The sequence below is a fragment of the Oncorhynchus mykiss genome, chromosome 4, assembly GCF_057628025.1.
Source record: "Oncorhynchus mykiss isolate SJ-2025 chromosome 4, ASM5762802v1, whole genome shotgun sequence".
Lineage (NCBI taxonomy): Eukaryota > Metazoa > Chordata > Actinopteri > Salmoniformes > Salmonidae > Oncorhynchus > Oncorhynchus mykiss.
The window spans coordinates 11,515,637-11,540,175 of NC_143025.1; the positions used below are offsets into that span (position 1 = coordinate 11,515,637).

The following is a 24,539-nucleotide window of genomic DNA, read 5'->3' on the forward strand; positions in this document are numbered from 1 at the left end:
GTGAATCATGAATCGTTCATTTACAACATTTTGACAGCAGTATATATGAAACCTCCAACATTCTCAAATTGACACACTTCATAACGTAGACAAGAATGATCAAATTGGACACAGTCTATCACAGTGCCATCCATTTTGTCATCAAAGTCCCAAATATTACCCACGACTGCAACCTGTAAGCTCTCGTTGACTGGCCATCGCTTCATAGTCGTCACCAAACCCACTGGCTCCAGGTCATCTATAAGTCTCTGCTAGCTATAGCCCCACCTTATCTCAGCTCACTGGTCACCATAGCAGCACCCACCCGTAGCATGCGCTCCAGCAGGTATATCTCACTGGTCACCCCCAAAGTCAATTCCTCCTTTGGTCGTCTTTGTTTTCTTTTGTTCTACTGTATTATTGACTATGTTTTGTTTATCCCATGTGTAACTCTGTGTTGTTGTATGTGTCGAATTGCTTTGCTTTATCTTGGCCAGGTCGCAGTTGTAAATGAAGCCTACCTGGTTAAATAAAGGTTAAATCTTTTTTTTTAAATGACTACAACACTGTTTTGTCCTAAAATATGAAAGACTCCCTATTCCCTATTGTAGTGCACTACTTTTGACCACATTTGCCTTTTAGGGTACCAACACAGACCAAGCAGTTTGTTCCTTTTATGTGGCAAAAAAATTTACCTATAAAAAGGTTTTGTGTCTTGTTTAACACTGTAGGGTGTAAAGCCTTATTTGCAAATTTCCCAGAGCGCCTTTCAAGTGAATTTTAGAGTTACTAGTACCACGCATGACTGTTGCATTAAATGAGTTTCAGTCCTGTAGCCGTCACCAACTAATTGCCTAGGTGAATATTTTATCATAGACAAACTCTTTATGACAATACATGACATATATCATAAGGCCATACTTTGGCAGCCTAGTTAAATCCCAACACAGAAGTCTAAAACTCATGGTTTGCAGGCCACATTGGACAAGTCACATCATGCAGGTTTGCAGAGTGATATGCAATTCCTGTTGGAATCCAGTCAGAGTGGAGATACATTTCAAATGTGAACTTTTAATCACCTGCAACCTGCATTTAGAACGACTGCCAAGGTAGGGACACTAGATAAATGAGACTACCGAAAGTATTGAAACTGGAACAACCATCTCAGTAACGGGTGCAATAATTCTAACTACTAACAGAATGGGTTCGTTTAGAAAAATGACATAACTTCAGTCAATTGGAGGTGTACCTGTGGATGTATTTCAAGGCTTACCTTCAAACTCAGCGCCTCTTTGCTTGACATCATGGGAAAATCAAAAGAAATCAGCCAAGACTTCAGAAAAAAAACTGTAGACCTCCACAAGTCTGGTTCATCCTTGGGAGCAATTTCCAAATGCCTGAAGGTACCACGTTCATCTGTACAAACAATAGTACGCAAGTATAAGCACCATGGGACCACGCAGCCGTCATACCAGTCAGGAAGGAGACTCGTTCTGTCTCCTAGAGATTAATGTACTTTGGTGCGAAAAGTGCAAATCAATCCCAGAACAACAGCAAAGGACCTTGTGAAGATGCTGGAGGAAACAGGTACAAAAGTATCTATATCCACAGTAAAACAAGTCCTATATCGACATAGCCTGAAAGGCTGCTCAGCAAGGAAGAAGCCACTGCTCCAAAACCACCATAAAAAAAAGCCAGACTACGGTTTGTAACTGCACATGGGGACAAAGATTGTACTTTTTGGAGAAATGTCCTCTGGTCTGATGAAACAAAAATAGAACTGTTTGGCCATAATGACCATTGTTATGTTTGGAGGAAAAAGGGGAACGCTTGCAAGGCGAAGAACACCATCCCAACCTTGAAGCACGGGAAGGCAGCATCATGTTGTGGAGTTGCTTTGCTGCAGGAGGGACGGACTGGTGCACTTCACAAAATAGATGGCATTATGAGGACGGAAAATGATGTGGATATATTGAAGCAACATCTCAAGACATCAGCCTGGTCGCAAATGGGTCTTCCAAATGGACAATGATCCCAAGCATACTTCCAAAGTTGTTGAAAAATGGCTTAAGGACAACAAAATCAAGGTATTGGAGTGGCCATCACAAAGCCTTGACCTCAATCCTATGGAAAATTTGTGGGTAGAACTGAAAAAGCGTGTGCGAGCAAGGAGGCCTACAAACCTGACTCAGTTACACCAGCTCAGGAGGAATGGGTGAACATTTATCCAACTTATTGTGGGAAGCTTGTGGAAAGCTACCCAAAACGTTTGACCCAAGTTAAACATTTGAAAGGCAATGCTACCAAATGCTAATTGAGTGTATGTAAACTTCTGACCAACTGGGAATGTGATGAAAGAAATAAAAGCTGAAATAAATCATTCTCTCTACTATTATTCTGACATTTCACATTCTTAAGATAAAGTGGTGATCATAACTGACCTAAAACAGGGAATTTTTACTAGGATTAAATGTCAGGAATTGTGAGAAACTGAGATTAATATTACATAGCTAACCTGTATGTAAACTTCTGACTTCAACTGTATGTACCTCTGAAGGTATTTTATGTGTATTTTTGGACCCCTGGGAACAATATTGTACCCTAACCGTACCCTTTTTTTCTGAGCATGTATGGGCCCTGGTCAAAAGTAGTGCACTATAAAGGGATTAGTGTGCCATTTGGTTCACATCCTGGGCTGTTCAGTGTATGAAGTGAACGTGGGGAATCCTGTCAGGACCTTGTTTGACACAGCACAGTGACAATAGATATGGAGGCTTCTGCAAGAGTAGTACGATACAGAGAAAGGAAAGAGAGTGCAATACTGCAGAGAGGGAGACAGAGCCAAATCTTTACTTAGACACATGTAACTCAAATATTTTATGTGTGTGTGTGTGTGTGTGTGTGTGTGTGTGTGTGTGTGTGTGTGTGTGTGTGTGTGTGTGTGCGTGCGTGCGTGCGTGCGTGCGTGCGTGCGTGTGTATGCGTGCGTGCGTGTGTATGCGTGCGTGTGTGTGTGTGTGTGTGTGTGTGTGTGTGTGTGTGTGTGTGTGTGTGTGTGCGTGCGTGCGTGCGTGCGTGCGTGCTTGCGTGCGTATGCGTGCGTGTACCTGGTTTGTAGGACATGTTGTGTGGGAAGAGGAAGCCCTGCTGTGCAGCAGCGGTGGCAGCAGCCAGAGATCGCTGGTCATGAGGAAACACTGGGATCATCAGAGGAGGCATGTGACCCTGCACCTGAGAGAGACAGAGTGAGATCAATAGTTGTCCTACTTATACATTTTCATAAATAAATGTTTTTTTCTTATTTTCTGTTTGTTCTTCTGTTTCTAATGAATGATTCTTAGTGTATTTATGTAACACTTCCTTTAGATAGTCCATCTGTTGATGCTCTATGGCATGGTTCCCCAACTGGTGACCCGTGATTTAAAAAAAATATATATATATATATATATTATTATTTCCATTAAATCTTTATTGTTGGACATAAAAGACTGTGATATTAATTTAGGAAATCTGTTCCCAAGTTATTCACCACGCACAATAGAGAGATACGCTACATTCAGAAAGACCCCTTGACTTTTTACACATTATTACTTTACAGCCTTATTCTAAAATTGAACTAATAGTTTTTTTCCCCTCATCAACCTACATACAATACCCCATAATGAAAAAGCAAAAACATTATTTTTTTTGTGCAAATGTACTAGAAATAAAAACTGAAAAATCACATTTACACAAGTATTCAGACCCATTACTGAGTATTTTGTTGAAGCACCTTTGGCAGTCTTCTTGGGTATGACGCTACAAGCTTGCCACACCTGTATTTGGGGAGTTTCTCCCATTCTTCTCTCCAGATGCTCTAAAGCTCTGTCAGGATGGATGGGGAGCATTGCTGCACAGCTATTTTCAGGTCTCCAGAGACGTTCAATTGTGTTCAAGTCTAGGCTCTGGCTGGGCCACTCAAGGATATTCAGAGACTTGTCCCGAAGCCACTCCTGCGTTGTCTTGGCTGTACGCTTTGGGTTGTTGTCCTGTTGGAAGGTGAACCTTCACCCCAGCCTGAGATCCTGAGCGCTCTGGAGCAGGTTTTCATCAAGGATCTCTCTATACTTTGCATCATTCATCTTTCCTTCGATCCTGACTGCTCTCCCAGTCCCTGCCGCTGAAAAACATCCACACAGCATGATGCTGCTGCCACCACCATGCTTCACTGTAGGGATGGTGCCAGGTTTCCTCCAGATGTCACGCTGCACATTCAGTCCAAAGTGTTCAATCTTAGTTTCATCAGACCAAAGAATCTTGTTTCTCATGGTCTGAGAGTCTTTAGGTGCCTTTTGGCAAACTCCTAGTGGGCTGTCATGTGCCTTTTACTGAGAAGTGGCTTCCGTCTGGCCACTCTACCATAAAGGCCTGATTGGTGGAGTGCTGCAGAGATGGTTGTCCTTCTGGAAGGTTCTCCCATCTCCACAGAGGAATTCTAGAGCACTGTCAGAGTGACCATAGGGTTCTTGGTCACCTCCCTGACCAAGGCTCTTCTCCCCCGATTGCTCAGTTTGGCCAGCCGGCCAGCTCTAGGAAGAGTCTTGGTGGTTCAAAACTTCTTCCTTTGAAGATGGAGGCCACTGTCTTCTTGGGGACCTTCAATGTTGCAGATATTTTTTTCTACCCTTCCCCCAGATCTGTGCCTCGACACAATCCTGTCTCGGAGCTCTACGGACAATTCCTTCAACATCATGGCTTGGTTTTTGCTCTGACATGCACTGTCAACCGTGGGACCTTTATATAGACAGGTGAGTGCCTTTCCAAATCATGTCCAATCAATTGAATTTACCACAGGTGGAATCCAATCAAGTTGTAGAAACTAGAAAGGCTCTGAATGCTTATGTAAATCAGGTATTTCTGTTTTTTATTTTAATACATTTTCCCAAAATAATAATACCCTGTTTTCGCTTTGTCATTATGGGGGCCTTGTGTGTAGTTTTTCAAGGATTGTAATTTATTTAATCCATTTTAGAATAAGGCTGTAACGTAACAAAATGTGGAAAAGTCAAGGGGTCTGAATACTTTCCGAAGGCACAGTATGCGATCATATAAAATGTAAGCAAGGTTTGAAATTATCATGTTTTAGTCAAATGTTATATCTGTTTGGGCTTCTTGCTGTCAATTTCCAGTCTACAAATGATATGTAATAATGTTCCGGCCACCTGACCATCCGCTCAAGAGAAAAGCATCCCACGGCTGAATGTAGTTGATGATCCCTGCTCTACAGACTATCTACTAACCCTAGCCCTGACCTTTATCCTTACCCTGACCTTTATCCTTGCCACAGACTTTCTACTAACCCTAGCCCTGACCTTTATCCTTGCCCTGACCTTTATCCTTGCCCTGACCTTTATCCTTGCCCTGACCTTTATCCTTGCCCTGACCTTTATCCTTACCCTAACCCTTATTCTAAACCTAACTGTAACCATAGACTAGCAAGCAGTTGCTTATCAATAGTTTGTTGATAGTATGACCATGTGTAGAACATCTACAGCTGGACTATCCAAATAAAGTGTGATCTTGAATTGTTCAACATTGTCTTTATTGTCAATACAATAATTATTTATTATCCCAATAAAGCATTTAAATGGAAGAGAGTGCGAGAGAGAGAGAGAGAGAGAGAGAGAGAGAGAGAGAGATAAATAGAGAGAGAAAGAGAATTTAGATTCACAAGCACATATCTTCCAGAGAGATGAGATAGAGCGGTAAGAGAGTAGACACACACACACACAAACCCACCTACCGTGTGTATGGGTTCAACAAAGCCTATATCATTTTATCTGAGCCTGGAAGCTCTAAAAGTTACCAGCTGAGTAGTTAAAGCAATGAAGTCTCTGCATCTCGGTCACTTCCTATTTCCCTCTTTCTTCCTCTGTCTCCCCTCTCTCTTTACTCTCTCTTCTTGCCCCCATCTCTCCTTATCCTGACTTGTTTACTCTTTCTCACCTAGTCATCATAATAAGTGCACTTTGATTATCTGATCTCAACTATTTAACTAAATATTCAGTGGAAAAGGTAACATGGTGGTCTGGTCAGATAGAAGTAGAAGTTGAGACTATGAGGGGAATATGTGTGAGCGCAGTTCAACTGGTTAAATGAGTCTAGAGTGAGAAAGGTAACATGGTGGTCTGGTCAGATAGCAGTAGAAGTTGAGACTATGAGGGGAATATGTGTGAGCGCAGTTCAACTGGTTAAATGAGTCTAGAGTGGGAAAGGTAACATGGTGGTCAGGTCAGATAGAAGTAGAAGTTGAGAGTATGAGGGGAATATGTGTGAGCGCAGTTCAACTGGTTAAATGAGTCTAGAGTGAGAAAGGTAACATGGTGGTCAGGTCAGATAGAAGTAGAAGTTGAGACTATGAGGGGAATATGTGTGAGCGCAGTTCAACTGGTTAAATGAGTCTAGAGTGAGAAAGGTAACATGGTGGTCAGGTCAGATAGAAGTAGAAGTTGAGACTATGAGGGGAATATGTGTGAGCGCAGTTCAACTGGTTAAATGAGTCTAGAGTGAGAAAGGTAACATGGTGGTCTGGTCAGATAGCAGTAGAAGTTGAGAGTATGAGGGGAATAGGTGTGAGCGCAGTTCAACTGGTTAAATGAGTCTAGAGTGAGAAAGGTAACATGGTGGTCTGGTCAGATAGCAGTAGAAGTTGAGGTAACATGGGTAAAGAGGACCGCAGAGAGGAAACACAAACATCCCAGCCTTCTGTACTGTAAAACTTAAATTAATAGCCCAGGAGTTTATTTGCTTCAACTGCTGAACTCAACAGGCGCTTATTAGAGACAAGCTTCTATTGGAGCCAGGCGTCTATTTAATGCACACAGCTTTAATCCATTTGCATAGTCATTTGTTTAATTCCAGCATTCACTTCCATCAGTCTTAATTTAATACTTCCGGCGCTGACAGAGATGGCCGCCTCACTTCGCGTTCCTAGGAAACTATGCAGAATTTTGTTTTTTTTATGTGTTATTTCTTACATTGGTACCCCAGGAAATCTTAGGTTTTATTACATACATTCGGGAGAAACTATTGGATATAAGAGCAACGTCAACTCTCCATCATTACGACCAGGAATACAACTTTCCCGAAGCGGATCCTGTGTTTTGCCCACCACCCAGGACAATGGATCGGATCCCAGCCGGCAAACCAAAACAACGACGCAGTAAAAGAGGCAGACGAAGCGGTCGTCTGGTCAGGCTCCGGAGACGGGCACATCGCACACCGCTCCCCAGCATACCACTCGCTAATGTCCAGTTTCTTGACAACAAGGTAGATGAAATCCGAGCAAGGGTAGCATTCCAGAAAGACATAAGAGACTGTAACGTTCTTTGCTTCACGGAAACATGACTCACTCAAGACACGCCATCGGAGTCAGTACAGCCAGCTGGTTTCCTCACACATCGTGCCGACAGAAACAAGCATCTTTCTGGTAAGAAGAAGGGCTTTGGGGTAAGCCTTATGATTAACTCGACGTGGTATGATCATAACAACATACAGGAACTCAAGTTCTTCTGTTCACCTGAATTCCTCACAATCAAATGTCGACCACATTATCTACCAAGACAATTCTCTTCGATTATAATCACAGCCTGGTATATCCCCCCAAACAGACACATCGATGTTCCTGAACGAACTTCATTTGACTCTATGTAAACTGGAAACCACATATTTTAACAAGGCTAATCTGAAAAGAAGATTCCCTAAATTCTATCAGCATATTGATTGTGCAACCAGGGCTGGTAAAATCCTGGATCATTGTTATTCTAACTTCCGCAACGCATATAAGGCCCTCCCCCGCCCTCCTTTCGGAAAAGCTGACCACGACTCCATTTTGTTGCTCCCAGCCTATGGACAGAAATTAAAACAGGAAGCTCCCTCACTCAGGTCTGTTCAACGCTGGTCCAACCAATCTGATTCCACGCTTCAAGATTGCTTCGATCACCTGGACTGGGATATGTTCCACATTGCGTCAAACAACAACATTGACGAATACGCTGATTCAGTGAGCGAGTTTATTAGCAAGTGCATCGGCGATGTCATACCCACAGCAACTAATAAAACATTCCCAAACCAGAAACTGTGGATTGATGGCAGCATTCGAGCGAAACTGAAAGCGCGAACCACTGATTTTAATCAGGGCAAGGTGACCGGAAACATGACCGAATACAAACAGCGTAGCTATTCCCTCCGCAAGGCAATCAAATAAGCTAAGCGTCAGTATAGAGACAAAGTAGAGTCGCAATTCAACGGCTCAGACACAAGAGGTATGTGGCAAGGTCTACAGTCAATCACGGATTACAAAAAGAAAACCAGCCCCGTCGCAGACCAGGATGTCTTGCTCCCAGACAGACTAAACAACTTCTTTGGTCGCTTTGAGGACAATAGAGTGCCACTAACACGGCCCGCTACCAAAACCTGCAGACTCTCCTTCACTACAGCCGACATGAGTAAAACAGGCCCAGACGGAATCCCCAGCCGCATCCTCAGAGCATGAGCAGACCAGCTGGCTGGTGTGTTTACGGACATATTCAATCAATCCTTATCCCAGTCTGCTGTTCCCACATGCTTCAAGAGGGCCACCATTGTTCCTGTTCCCAAGAAAGCTAAGGTAACTGAGCTAAATGACTACCGCCCCGTAGCACTCACTTCCGTCATCATGAAGTGCTTTGAGAGACTAGTCAAGGACCATATCACCTCCACCCTACCTGACACCCTAGACCCACTCCAATTTGCTTACCGCCCCAATAGGTCCACAGACGACGCAATCGCAACCACACTGCACACTGCCCTAACCCATCTGGACAAGAGGAATACCTATGTGAGAATGTTGTTCATCGACTACAGCTCAGCATTTAACACCATAGTACCCTCCAAACTCTTCATCAAGCTCGAGACCATGGGTCTCGACCCCGCCCTGTGCAACTGGATAATGGACTTCCTGACGGGCCGCCCCCAGGTTGTGAGGGTAGGTAACAACATCTCCACCCTGCTGATCCTTAACACTGGGGCCCCACAAGGGTGCGTTCTCAGCCCTCCAGGGGGTATTGAGGTCTGCACAACGCATCCCCGGGGGCAAACTACCTGCCCTCCAGGACACCTAAACCACCTGATGTCACAGGAAGGCCATAAAGATCATCAAGGACAACAACCACCCGAGCCACTGCCTGTTCACCCCACTTTCATCCAGAATGCGAGGTCAGTACAGATGCATCAAAGCTGGGACCGAGAGACTGAAAAACAGCTTCTATCTCAAGGCCATCAGACTGTTAACCTCTTGATCCTACTTGAGACGCAGACGTCTCAAGTAGGCACCTGGAAATGCAAATGCGCTACGCTAAATGCTAAATGTACTCGTTAAAACTCAAACGTTCATTAAAATACACATGCAGGGTATTGAATTAAAGCTACACTCGTTGTGAATCTAGTCAACAAGTCAGATTTTTAAAATGCTTTTCGGCGAAAGCATGAGAAGCTATTATCTGATAGCATGCAACACCCCAAAATGCCTGAAGGCGACGTAAACAAAAGAATTAGCGTAGCCGGCGCTACACAAAAACGCAGAAATAAAATATAAAACATTCATTACCTTTGACGAGCTTCTTTCTTGGCACTCCTATATGCCCCATAAACATCACTATTGGGTCTTTTTTTCGATTAAATCGGTCCATATATACCCAAAATAGCCATCTGTGGAAACTGTGTAATTCAGAAAAAAACATTGTTTCAAAACGCTGCGTCATTTTTTTAAATTAAAAAAGTCGACGATAAACTTTCACAAAACACTTCGAAATACTTTTGTAATCCAACTTTAGGTATTAGTAAACGTTTATAATCTATCAAAATGATCACGGGGCGATGTGTATTCAATAGCTCCACGTCTTGAAATCATGGTCGGAAAACTCTCCTCCAAAACATCCTGTCGGAGACCGGAAGAAATGGAATCCCTCTCTTTTGTTTTCCCAAGAAATAACTCTCAGGAAAATGACGACAATGGCGACATCGTGTGGAAGCTGTAGGAATTGCATCCGTGTCCATATTTAATTTGGTGTCCTTTAAACAATACATGCAAGTGGCGCATGGATATTATTTTCAGCTTTCAGTGACCAGTTTTTCTTGCGCTTTTCGATGAAACACACGCTCTGTTATAGTCACAGCCGTGATTTAACCAGTTTTAGAAACTTCAGAGTGTTTTCTATCCACACATACTAATCATATGCATATTCTATATTCCTGGCATGAGTAGCAGGACGCTGAAATGTTGCGCGATTTTTAACAGAATGTTCGAAAAAGTAGGGGGTAAGCTTAAGAGGTTTTAAACAGCCACCACTAACATTGAGTGGCTGCTGCCAACATACTGACTCAACTCCAGCCACTTTAATAATGTAAAAATTTCCAAAAAATGTATCACTAGCCACTTTAATCAATGCCATTTAATATAATGTTTACATACCCTACATTACTCATCTCATATGTATATACTGTACTTGATACCATCTACTGCATCTTGCCTATGCCGTTCTGTACCATCACTCATTCATATATCTTTATGTACATATTCTTTATCCCTTTACACTTGTGTATATAAGGTAGTAGTTGTGGAATTGTTAGGTTAGATTACTCATTGGTTATTACTGCATTGTCGGGACTAGAAGCACAAGCATTTCGGTACACTCGCATTAACATCTGCTAACCATGTGTATGTGACCAATAAAATTTGATTTGAGTTGATGTGATTTTCTGCACTAATGCATTGTCATTTACACACTGTGTTACATTTATTTTGTCTTTGTATGCTTCCATAAAAACATTTTTTTTTACTTTTCCTTGACAGAATAATTATTCTCTTCTTTGATTTTGCCTTTTCGGACAATTTCCGGGGTCTCTTTTCCCAAAGTTGTGCTTGCAAGTTAGCTAGCAGCAGTTCTCAGCTGTTAGCTAGCAGCAGTTCTCAGCAGTTAGCTAGCAGCAGTTATCAGCAGTTAGCTAGCAGCAGTTCTCAGCTGTTAGCTAGCAGCAGTTCTCAGCAGTTAGCTAGCAGCAGTTCTCAGCAGTTAGCTAGCAGCAGTTCTCAGCAGTTAGCTAGCAGCAGTTCTCAGCAGTTAGCTAGCAGCAGTTATCAGCAGTTAGCTAGCAGCAGTTCTCAGCTGTTAGCTAGCAGCAGTTCTCAGCAGTTAGCTAGCAGCAGTTCTCAGCAGTTAGCTAGCAGCAGTTCTCAGCTGTTAGCTAGCAGCAGTTCTCAGCAGTTAGCTAGCAGCAGTTCTCAGCTGTTAGCAGTTTCTTACTGGCAATGCCATCATTTTGTTTTGTCATTACAGAATTACTTAATGTAACGAATCAAACATTAAACCTCAAACAATTCATGTTAACCTCGTAAACAATTAATTTATACACAGCGTTTATTTGAAACAGGGGTTTATTCCCCAAAATGTGTGCTGTTGCCCGGCTATTAAAAGGGACAGGCGGCTATTTGAAATTCAGCGTTTAATTTAAGTTTTACGGTATGCTTCTTTCAAATACTCTTTCTTGATTGCCATCGCATGGAAAGGGAAAAACATGTTATTTCATATTTCTACATGTGTGTGTGTGTGTGTGAGTGAGAGAGAGAGAGAGAGTGTGAGTGTTTTTCTAAGAACACAGTCACCATCAGATTCCAATGAACACTGTGAATCGAGATCCTGGAGGTTCTATAAGGTTCACACACACACACGGGAGGCCCAGACACACACACACACACGTCTTGTGACACCACCGAGAGACTAGGGCAAGAATGAAGGGAGAAAAAAAAGTCTGTGTGTCCAAGCGGAGGGGGGGGGAGAATGCTCCATTCATTGTGTTCCTCTGGGAATACCTTCCCTCCACCAAACACAAAGCACAGGCCTTCTCCTAGAGGAGAGGGATGAATGGACTGGCCTGCTCTCCCCCAGCCCTAAGAAAACATAGAGCCCCCTTCCCCAACTACCCACCAGACACACACATACTCAGACACAAGCGCATGAACAGATGCATTTAGGCACACACAAGTGTGCACATGGTATTAATGGTCCTACTGTGTAAAGGCTGGGGTGTGGTGGGCACAGTAAAGGCTGTGGATGAGAGAGAGGGAGAGAGAGAGAGGGGGGGGGGCAGAGAGAGAGGGGGACAGAGAGAGAAAGAGAGAGGGACAGAGAGAGAGAGAGAGAGAGAGAGAGAGACAGACAGACAGACAGAGAGAGACAGAGAGAGAGAGATAGAGAGAGGGACAGAAAGAGCAAAAGAGAGAGAGAGAGAGAGAGAGAGAGAGAGAGGGGGGGGTGGCAGAGAGAGAGGGGGACAGAGAGAGACAGACAGACAGACAGACAGACAGAGAGGGACAGAAAGAGCAAAAGAGAGAGAGAGAGGGACAGAAAGAGCAAAAGAGAGAGAGAGCGAGAGAGAGAGAGAGAGAGAGAGAGAGAGAGAAATGAAGAGAAAGACAGAGGGATAGTGGGAGAAATAGAGAGATTCCTGTCCGTTCGCATCTTATTTCTGTGGCTAGTTTAGCTTGGTAGGCAGAGCTACAGTTTGTATGCTTTCAAACAACAGATTATCATCATCTTTTAAATCATAATATACTAAGCCAGTGTTTCCCAATGGGGACCCAAAGGGCACGCATTTTAGTTTTTGACCTAGCACTAACACACCTGATTTACATATCCTCTGTCACTGTGTGCATTGACAGCAGCATTAGCTCTAGACAAATCCCTTACAAGCCAATTACCATAATGGTTCACACCATTCTTGTCATTTTCCATAGTTGCTGAATTTGTTTCAACATTGCAGTTGGCCCAACGGCTTTACGAGCCATTGTGTCCAGTACTGGTTGCTGAGGTGGCATCTATTGGTCCTTTGTGTGCACTATTAGGTCTTAACGTGGCTTTAGTGGACTAACAGCACAGACTTCACCTCACGGCAGCAATTCTTATGCTGGCTATTGACAAGAGAGCTCACTTCATTTTACACCTGATTGGTAAGGAGCAACGACATTACCTACTGGGTAGAATGGACAAGGTCAGGTTTAAGGGCGGAAAGAGAATAAAACTATTCTACATATGAGGAAATAAAATAGAAAATACAAGGTGAAGATGAAAACATTTGAAAAGACTGATGAGAGAGAAGAGAGAAGAGAGAGGAGAGGGTCTGGATGTTTGAATAGGGAGGTGAGGAATAAAAAAATAAGCTAATTAAAAAATATCAAGAATGGGAACAAAAAGAGATGAGAAAAAGCAACGCGAAGGGAAGAGGAGGAGCAGATAAACATCTTCCAAGAGGAGGTGAAGAACAAGGGAGGGATGAGGAGCACACAAAAAAGTGGGCAAAAATGTAAGCAAAAGGAGGTAGGTGAAGAACAGAGAGAGGGCAGAATGAAGCGATGAAAAGAGGAGGAGTGTGAGTTTGAGGTCATTAATTAGTCTGGTTAGTTTTGCCCGGCCTCTGGGGTTTGGGCCTGACTTTGTGGCCCTGAGGAAACGTGTGCGTGTGTGTGGCTTGAGTGTGTAACCGGGAGGCTGTCGGAAGCTTTCTTTTAACCCTTGGAAGTTCCCTACTGTTTCTACAGAACATTTAAAACCACATGACAGGAAACCGGTGTCACTTTGAACTGGGCACTCCCTCACAATAAAACACAAGACTGACAAACACTCATTACACCCAGAGGAAGAGAAACAACACATTCTAAGTAAACGGTTGTACGTTTGGATTCATAAAAAGGGGAAAGTTTGGTCATTTCCATTCATCCAAATTGCTATGAATGAAGGACTTACAGTAAATGCCTCTAATCATCTTTAATCTGTTTAACAAGTTACCTCTGGGAAGTAAAGATCTGAGCAGGGGTACAGAATTTAACACAGGATCATGCTGATGTCATCTGGATGGCCCCAAGGTACAGTACAGGCCAGGACTGAATCCCAAATGGCACCCTATTCCCTATGGAGTGCACTACGTTTTCTTTCTTTCGACAAAGTAGTGCAAAATGTAGGGAATAGGGTGCCATTTGGGATACAGCCCAGGGTATGAACCCCAAACAGTAGCCCTTGGTCAGTCCCTTAGAGCATTGGGCCCTAGAATAAGTAGGTCTGGAGGTGATAAATGGTAGCAGACTGGCTGTTCTTGTGGTGCTGCGCTGCCAGTGTGTTTAACCCTTTACACTGGTGGAAATGGGCCTAAAGCATTTATAATTATATATTTACTGTACTTTTCACCACTTTGGTTGATAATAAAATCTGAAAATACTCTGGATACATTCAGTAACATCATAAGAAAATTCACGGACATTTTGGAAGACAGGAAAGAAACTATTACATCGGTTTGAGTGAGAGGTTTAACTGGTCTCTCTTCTGCACAACATCTAGTAAAGTCATTTCAATGCACTTTTATGACTCAAGGAAAGATCCAACTATAAGGTGCTTTTTTTGAGCTCTCCTAGCTTTGCCATCGAGGAACTGAAGCAAGTACAATTGTAGGGTTTTTGTTTGGAACACAGTCCATTCAAGTGTGTGTTACTCAGTTCATTTTCTTCAAAATAAGACACACATTGTGTTCAGGACAACCCAGAGTATAACATGTGCCATCTTGTAACTGTACATCAACATAATGATCATAAACGTTCATACTGTAAATGGCTTGAGTTCTCTCTTGTTTGTTTGTATGACATCAAAGTGGTATTTATTATAATCCTCAACGTGATTTGGACACAGATGAACAAGAAGCTCTCAATGCAGCCCCGTCGATGTGGATGGGGGTGTGCTCGCACAGTTGCTCCGGTACCACACTGCCAGTTCTCTAACAGTTCTCTGACCTCCTCCCTGTAGGCTGTCTCATTGTCGTTGGTGATCAGACCTACCACCGTCGTGTCATCAGCAAACTTGATGATGGTGTTGGAGTCTTGCGTGTCCACGCAGTCGTGGGTGAACAGGAGGGGACTAAACACACACCCCTGTTGGACCCCCATGTTGAGCGTCAGTGGGGCGGAGGTGATGCTGCCTACCCTCGCCACCTGAGGGTGGCCCGTCAGGAAGTCCAGGATCCAGTTACATAGGGAGGTGTTCAGTCCCAGGGTCCTAAGCTATGGGACAATTATGTTGAAAGCTGAGCTGTAGTCAATGAAAAGCATTCTCATATAGGAATTCCTCTTATCTAGGTGGGTGAGGGCAGTGTGGAGTGCAATTGAGATTGCGTCTTCTATGGATCTGTTAGGATGGTATGCAAATTGAGTGGGTCCAGGGTGTCTGGGATGATGGAGTTGATGTGTGCTCAATGGCATTGTTCAATGCAATCTAAGTTTACATAGCTCTTTCAAATGACTTAGCATGTTTAAGAGCATTAACAATGCATTGAGAGGCACTGTATGACACACCTGGTTGAAAATACTATTTGAAACTATTTCAAATACTTAATCTGTGCTCGATTGAGCTTGCCTGTAATAATAGAGAAAATAGAGTCTGAAGTCTGAAGGGTGTAAAACCCCGCCCACCTGACACTCCAGGGAGGCTAAAGGAAACGCTGAAATATTTCAAATAGTACTTGAACCCAGGTCTGCTGTATGCCGATTATGTTTGCACTTCTTGACAGCTGCAACTTCTCTCAACAACATTAAAACACACCGTAAGGCAGTGTGATCCTAGAGAGTAGTATTTTTACTGTCTCACACACACGCACACACCCTCCCTCCCCCTGAGGCCCGGTCCTAATGAACTCAGATCTGTGGTTTATTAAAAGCAGAGGGGGGCATTGTAAAAGAAAGCCTTGTTAAAAGCACAACACCTCCAGAGAACAAGGGGCCCTTGCTCACTGCCTTCCCCAGCCACAGTGAGCCTGTGGCTGACTCTCTGGGTCAATGTCTTTACAACCAGTCAGCACCAGTGGTGAAGACGGATCAGTTGGAAAAGTTAGTTTTGTGAAAAGGGAGAATGAGAGAAAACTCTGCAACAGTTTACGACAGAAGGAATGAGAATGAAAGAGACAAGCGGGGGATATTCGTAGATGAGTGTGAAAGAGTGTGAGAAATGGAGAGGCGGGGGGGGGGGGGAGTAGCAAGTACTGTAGCAAGAGGCAAATAGATGAACAGTTTGATTGAGCGAACTAGAGGAGAAAACATGCGGGGAAAGGAAGGAGACGGGGTTGATAAATAGAAGAGGTAATAGAGAGAAGCTGATAGTAGGGATTCAATAGTCTATTGATCAAGACATGATCAATGACCCAGCAAATGAAGCCCCTATAAACAGGTCAATTACAGGGATTAGTGTGTGTGTGTGTGTGTGTGTGTAGACATTTGTGAGTGCTTTCTTGATCACCGACGATGATGAGACAGACTATAGGGAAGAGATCCGTGACCTGGCAGTGTGATGTCAGGACAACAACCCCTCCCTCAACATCGGTGACACAAAGGAGCTGATCATGGACTACAGGAAACTGAGGGCCGAGCCCAACCCCATTCACATCTCTGGGGCTGTAGTGGAGCAGGTCGAGAGCTTCAAGTTCTTCAGTGTCCACATCACTAAGGAATTAACTAAGGAGTGTCCGCCTTGAGAGTGGAAGATTGTGAGTTCCATCCCTGGCCGAGACATACCAAAAACTATAAAAATGGGACCAGGCACTCAACATTAAGGAGATAGATTGGAGGTAAGGCTGCCTCACACTGACTCACACCTCCTCCATTCCGGCTCACACAAGGCAAGGCTACTTACTTATACACCAACACAGTTGCGATGTAGGCACATCAATGCCTCTTTCCCCTCAGGATGCTGAAAAGATTTGGCATGGTCCCTCAGACCCTTAAAAACGTATATAGTTGCACCACTGAGAGCATCTAGACTGGCTGTTTCAGCGCTTGGTATGGCAACTGCTTGGCATCTGACCCCAAGGCGCTACAAAGGGTAGTGCATGAGGCCCAGTACATCACTGGGGCCAAGCTCACTGCCATCCAAGACTTCTATACCAGGTGGTGTCAGAGGAAGGACCTAAAATTGTCAAAGACTCCAGACACCCAAATCATAGACTGTTCTCTCTGCTACTGCACAGCAAGTGGTACCGATGCACCAAGTCTGGAACCAACAACACCCTGAACAGCTTCTTCCCCCAAGACATACGACTGCTAAATGGACAGCTAAATAGCTAACCAAATAGCTATCAGGACTGTCTGCATTGTCCCTTTATGCACTAACTCTTTTGACTCATCACATACGCTGCTGCTACTATTTATTATCTATCCTGTTGCCTAGTCACTTTACCCCTACCTACATGTACATATCTACCTCAACTACCTCGTACCCCTACACATTGAGTCTGTACTGGTACCCTGTGAATATTGGCCAATTATTCATTTCTCATTGTGTATTTATTCCTCGTGTTATTTTTTTTCTATTATTAAAAAAAAAATGTCTCTGTGCATTGTTGGGATGTCCCTGAAGTAAGCATTTCACTGTTCGTCTACACCTGTTGTTTACCAAGCATGTGACAAATACAATTAGATTTGATTGATGCACGTATGTGTGCATGTGGACGTGTGCGTGTATGAACACATGACTAATATAAGAGAGAATGAATAGGTACAGTGAACAGTCAGCACTGACCTGTATCTGCTGCTGTAGAATGTTAGTCAGCACTGACCTGTATCTGCTGCTGTAGAACGTTAGTCAGCACTGACCTGTATCTGCTGCTGTAGAACATTAGTCAGCACTGACCTGTATCTGTTGCTGTAGAACGTTAGTCAGCACTGACCTGTATCTGTTGCTGTAGAATGTTAGTCAGCACTGACCTGTATCTGTTGCTGTAGAACATTAGTCAGCACTGACCTGTATCTGTTGCTGTAGAATGTTAGTCAGCACTGACCTGTATCTGTTGCTGTAGAACGTTAGTCAGCACTGACCTGTATCTGCTGCTGTAGAACGTTAGTCAGCACTGACCTGTATCTGTTGCTGTAGAATGTTAGTCAGCACTGACCTGTATCTGTTGCTGTAGAACGTTAGTCAACACTGACCTGTATCTGTTGCTGTAGAATGTTAGTCAGCACTGACCTGTATCTGTTGCTGTAGAACGTTAGTCAACACTGACCTGTATCTGCTGCTGTAGAACGTTAGTCAGCACTGACCTGTATCTGTTGCTGGAGAACATTAGTCAACACTGACCTGTATCTGCTGCTGGAGAATGTTAGTCAGCACTGACCTGTATCTGCTGCTGGAGAACGTTAGTCAGCACTGACCTGTATCTGTTGCTGTAGAACGTTAGTCAGCACTGACCTGTATCTGCTGCTGGAGAATGTTAGTCAGCACTGACCTGTATCTGTTGCTGTAGAATGTTAGTCAACACTGACCTGTATCTGTTGCTGTAGAATGTTAGTCAGCACTGACCTGTATCTGTTGCTGTAGAATGTTAGTCAGCACTGACCTGTATCTGTTGCTGTAGAATGTTAGTCAGCACTGACCTGTATCTGCTGCTGTAGAACGTTAGTCAGCACTGACCTGTATCTGTTGCTGTAGAACGTTAGTCAGCACTGACCTGTATCTGCTGCTGTAGAACGTTAGTCAGCACTGACCTGTATCTGTTGCTGTAGAATGTTAGTCAGCACTGACCTGTATCTGCTGCTGTAGAATGTTAGTCAGCACTGACCTGTATCTGTTGCTGTAGAATGTTAGTCAGCACTGACCTGTATCTGTTGCTGTAGAATGTTAGTCAGCACTGACCTGTATCTGCTGCTGTAGAACGTTAGTCAGCACTGACCTGTATCTGTTGCTGTAGAACGTTAGTCAGCACTGACCTGTATCTGTTGCTGTAGAACGTTAGTCAGCACTGACCTGTATCTGTTGCTGTAGAACGTTAGTCAGCACTGACCTGTATCTGTTGCTGTAGAACGTTAGTCAGCACTGACCTGTATCTGTTGCTGTAGAACGTTAGTCAGCACTGACCTGTATCTGTTGCTGTAGAACGTTAGTCAGCACTGACCTGTATCTGTTGCTGTAGAACGTTAGTCAGCACTGACCTGTATCTGCTGCTGTAGAACGTTAGTCAGCACTGACCTGTATCTGCTGCTGTAGAACGTTAGTCAGCACTGACCTGTATCTGCTGCTGTAGAACGTTAGTCAGCACTGACCTGTATCTGTTGCTGTAGAATGTTAGTCAACACTGACCTGTATCTGTTGCTGTAGAATGTTAGTCAACACTGACCTGTATCTGCTGCTGTAGAATGTTAGTCAGCACTGACCTGTATCTGTTGCTGTAGAATGTTAGTCAACACTGACCTGTATCTGTTGCTGTAGAACATTAGTCAGCACTGACCTGTATCTGTTGCTGTAGAACATTAGTCAACACTGACCTGTATCTGTTGCTGTAGAATGTTAGTCAGCACTGACCTGTATCTGCTGCTGTAGAACGTTAGTCAGCACTGACCTGTATCTGCTGCTGTAGAATGTTAGTCAGCACTGACCTGTATCTGTTGCTGTAGAACATTAGTCAGCACTGACCTGTATCTGCTGCTGTAGAACGTTAGTCAGCACTGACCTGTATCTGCTGCTGTAGAACGTTAGTCAGCACTGACCTGTATCTGTTGCTGTAGAACGTTAGTCAGCACTGACCTGTATCTGCTGCTGGAGAACGTTAGTCAGCACTGACCTGTATCTGTTGCTGTAGAACGTTGATCTTGTGCTGCTGCTGCATGAGCTGCTGCTGTTGCCTCGCAATCTGAGAGGGTAGGAGTGAGAAAAGAATGAGACATGAATGAGAAAATGAGATGTTGAGGAGACAAAGACAAACCACAGAACAAAGGGAATGCCATGCAAACATTCTTTAAAGTTTGAGTTTTGAGTTTGAACACAGCAAGCTAAGGATACAAGACCGACAGAACAGAGTGAGAAAAGAATGAGACAAAAACAAGACATTATAAAACAAGAGAACGACTAAAGACAAGATGGCGTGAAAGAATGGAGAACAAAGAGATGATATGAAAGAAGGGAATTTGAGCTTAAACAAATATTAATTTTTCACATTTTAGGTGATAGAACAGAGAGAACAGCAACAAGAGGGAAAAGAGAAAATCAGGGGAAAGGGCTGAGTCAAAAATGAGACAAAGATGTATATATTGGGAGACGAGAGTGAACCTAGTGGATTATGTAACACTGGCAGTAGCACGTGTTCAAGAGACGCTATCGACAGTGAGATTGACATGTTTACGGCTGACTGGCACAAGCCTGAGTCCCCCTCGGCTACCTGTCATCAGGGGCAATGACTGACAGCTAGAATTGCCCAACCACACAAGGTGGAGTGTTTACTCCAGCTACTCAGTGAGAAAAAAATAGAATAAAAACTGCTGGCCCATTGTTTATATTTATTGTGATGTATTTAATTACAGGCTGTTCATTGAGGGACGTCACCCACCCAAACATGTGTCAGGATTAATTTAGGCATGCCTTCTCAGTGGCGTCAATATAGGTCATTATTCCATCATGTCTGAACAGCTAAATAGCAGGCTAATATTGGAATGTGTCCGTCTACTGCTCATGCTCACTTTTCTTTTGTGATGTGATGGAATGTGTTGTCTTATAATAGGGTGATGGGAATAAAGAACTTGTCCAAACATAATTTGTCAACACACATGTTCAGACTCGACTCATCGCACGCACGCACACACACACACGCACACACGCACACACACACACACACACACACACACACACACACACACACACACCTGGTCCTGCTGCTGGCGGGCCAGCTCCATTTGCTGCCTCTGTTTCTCCATCTGTGACGCAGCCATCTTCTTCTGCTCGTCGTGGGCCGCCAGGAGCTGCTCCCGCAGGCTGATAAGCTGGCCGATCATGGTGGACAGCTGCCGCTCCTTCTCCTCCAAACTCTCTGGGGTACCTGACAGAGAGAAAAAAAGTGAAAGCGAGAGAGAGAGAGTGGGGGGAGAAGGAGGGAGGGAGGGGAAAGAGAGAGGGGGAAGATGGAGAGAGAGAGAGAGAGAGAGAGAGAGAGAGAAAGAAAGAAAGAGAAGGGGGGAGAAAGAGAGAGGGGGAGGATGGAGAGAGAGCGAGAGAGGTGATGGAGAGAAAGAGGGGATGGGACAGAAGAAAGGAGGGTGAGAAAGAGAGGGCAGGGGAGAAACAGAAAAAGAGAGGGGGGAAACAGAAAGAGAGAGAGGGAGAAACAGAGAGAGAGAGAGAGAGAGAGAGGAGAAACAGAGAGAGAGAGGAGAAACAGAGAGAGGGAGGAGAAACAGAGAGAGAGAGGGAGAGAGAGAGAGAGAGAGAGAGAGAGAGAGAGAGAGCGAGAGAGGATACACAGAGAGAGAGAGGAGAAACAGAGAGAGAGAGGGGAGAAACAGGAGAGAGAGAGAGAGAGAGAGGAGGAACAGCGAGAGAAAGGAGAAACAGAGAGAGAGAGAGAAAGAGAGAGAGCGAGAGAGAGAGAGAGAGAGGAGAAACGGAGGGATGGGGGATAGAGTGAGGAGAAAGAAATAAAGAGAGAAAGTAGTTTGAAAGAAAGAGGGGGGAGGAGAAAGAGCAAGCGAGAGAAAACATACATCTATGACTCACCTCACATAAGTGAGATATGAATGTATACATGATCATTTTCTATCTGCTATATTCCATTCAAGGTCTCCCTTCTCTGAACTGTGCCACTTTTGTTGCCGAGACGTCTCCTTCCTACAGTTGGTATAGAAAAGGGTGGACTGTATCTTAGACTAGGTAAAAGAGTGATATTAGTGCATCTGTAGGGATGCATCCAAAATGATACCTTATTCCCTACGTAGTGCACTACTTTCGACCAGGGCCCATAGGGCTCTGGACAATTATAGTGCAATATATAAGGTACAGGATGCCATTTGGCATGCATCCAGATCTGATTAACAATGGTTCACTTTTCCATTCCATTGATCCATTCTCCACTGCATGTAAAGAGTAATACATTTCCCATTATACTGTACATTATAAATATATGTTATTGAATTAAAGAAGAATACTTTATGAATCCATACAAGACAGATATTTTCTTCAAGGGCACAACAGCAGCAGATCTTTCTACGATTTGTAACTAGCAACCCTCTAATAGTTGGCTCAAAACTTCTCAGATTCTTTCCACCCGGTCCTGGAATCAAACCAGCAATCTTTCAGTAGCAACCCTGCCCCTCTAACCTAGGCTAACTGAAGCTCAAATTGCAGATGGTCAAATACATTAGACATTATCCAATGTTGCGGTGTGCTTGTTAGGCATTCGGGAATCAATGATGTCTCTCTCACCTGTTTTCAGTGGGAAGTGTTGGCAAAAAGGGTTTCCATACAGTAGCTTTCAGTAGCTTTCAGTAGGACCTTACAGTAGCTTTCAGTAGCTGATGGAGATTGATTCTTGGAACTAAGGGAACAGTGTATCTACAATAAGTGCAAGAGTGGAATACACTTGAAGACTCTCTGTTCCATCTATTGACTATGATGGTACAAAGTAGTGCACTATGAAGTGGATATGGGGCCATTTGGGATACCACCTTTATGAAACTCTTGCTGTAACGATAAAAGGCTGAGGATGGATGAAGCCCAGGGGAAATTGACATCATCTTCTACCTTCCTTCTTCTATAAGTGCAATGAGTAATAGCGTCGGAGGGAATGGTGGCCATTTTACGGGCTTGTATATTTTTCTTAGACTATCGTAACTTTTTTGTACACATTGTTTCCGCCATCCTTTCCTATGACCGAAAAGAGCTTCTGGACAGCAGAACAGCTATCACTAACCTCCATTTGGACAAGGAGTCAGAGGCGAAAGACACATTGATTATCGCGGACCAGGCCCAAATCCCGAGACTCGAATGAGGAGACAGCGCTATAGAGACCGGCGTGCGGGATACCTGACGAGACTACGTCGAATAGTGATTAAATTGCCTCTAACCCCCGTGCTATTGGCGAACGTGCAATCACAGGAGAACAACCTGGATGAGCTCCGTTCGAGACTATCCTGTCAACGTGATCTGAAGAACTAATATTCAATGTTTCTCTGAGTCGTGGTTGAACAAGGACATGGTAAATAGAAATCTAGATGTTTTTATCAATTCATCGGCAGGACAGAACGGCTGCGTCGGGGAAGCTTAGAGGAGGGGTTGTGTGTCTCTCTGTTAACAACAGCTGGTGCGCAATCTCTAATATTAAGGAAGTCTCGAGGTTCTGCTCGCCTGAGTTAAAATACCTCATGATAAGCTGTAGACCACACTACTTACCATGAGAGTTTTCATCTATATTTTTCATAGCTGTCTATTTACCACTTCAAACCGATGCTGGCACTAAGACCTTACTCAGCGAATTGTATAGGGCCATATGCAAACAAGAAAATGCTCACCCAGAGCCGGCGCTCCTAGTGGCCAGGGATTTTATTGCAGGAAAACTGAAATTCGTTACCTCATTTCTACCAGCATGTCACCTGTGCAACTAGAGGTGAAAAAACTCTAGATCACCTTAACTCTATACAAAGATGCATACAAAGCTCTCCATCTCATTCCATTTGGCAAATCTGACCATAACTCTATCCTCCTGACTCCTGCTTACAAGCAAAAATTCAAACAGGAAGTACCAGTGATGCACTCAATACGGAAATGGTCCGATGAAGTGGATGTTAAGCTACAGGACAGTTTCGCTAGCACAGACTGGAATATGTTCAGGGATCCTTCTGATGGCACTGAGCCGTTTACCACATCTTTCACCGGCTTCATTAAGTGCATCGATGACGTTGTCCCCACAGTGCCGTACGCCCATATCCCAACCAGAAGCCATGGATTACAAATGACATCCACACTGAGCTAAAGGCAGAACTGCCATAACCCGGACGCTTATAAGAAATCCTGTTATGCCCTCCAACGAACTATCAGACAGGCAAAGTGTAACTACAGGACCAAGATCAACTACACTGGCTCTGACGCTCGTCGGATGTGCGAGGGTTTGCAAACTATCGCAGATTACAAAGGGAAACCCAGCCGCGAGCTGTCCAGGGATGAGAGCCCACCAGAAAATCTAAATACCTTCTATGCGTGCTTCTAGGCTAGAAACACTGAACTATATATGAGAGCACCAGCTTTTCCAGAAGACTGTGTGATCACGCTCTCCGTAGCTGATATGTAACCTTTAAACAGGTTAACATACAAGGCAGCAGGGCCAGACGGACTACCAGGACGATTACTCAGAGCATCCGCTGACCAGCTGGCAAGTGTCTTCACTGTAATACCTACATGTTTCAAGCAGACCACCATAGTCCCTGTGCTCAAGCACGCCAAGGTAACCTGTCTAAATGGCTATAGCCCGTTCTGTCCGTACTGTTGCAGTCCGTTCTGTAGCCATGAATAACTTTGAAAGGCTGGTCAGGGCTCACATAAACACAATCATCCCAGACACCCTGGACCCACTCCAATTCGTATACCATCCTAACAGATCTACAGATGACGTAATCTCTATTGCACTCCACACTGCCCTTTCCCACCTGGACAAAAGGAACACCTACGTGAGAATGTTGTTCATTGACTAAAGCTCAGTGTTCA

General features: G+C 44.0%; 1 protein-coding gene across 11 annotated transcripts in view; it reads right to left on the reverse strand.

Annotated features, from left to right (window-relative positions):
• LOC110521284 (transcription factor SOX-6) overlaps positions 1 to 24,539 on the reverse strand; it is a 200,476-nt gene that overhangs the window by 53,008 nt on the left and 122,929 nt on the right. For 10 of the 11 annotated variants that reach the window (XM_090231108.1, XM_090231104.1, XM_090231105.1 and 7 more), the window contains 3 exons: positions 20,714 to 20,886; positions 19,639 to 19,707; positions 3,087 to 3,210 (listed from right to left, as the gene is read on the reverse strand). In XM_090231108.1, the coding sequence (XP_090087234.1) occupies positions 3,087 to 3,210; positions 19,639 to 19,707; positions 20,714 to 20,886 (366 nt within the window). Of the gene's footprint in view, positions 1 to 3,086; positions 3,211 to 17,714; positions 17,733 to 19,638; positions 19,708 to 20,713; positions 20,887 to 24,539 lie in introns of those variants that run through there. The other variant, XM_090231110.1, reaches the window with a different exon arrangement.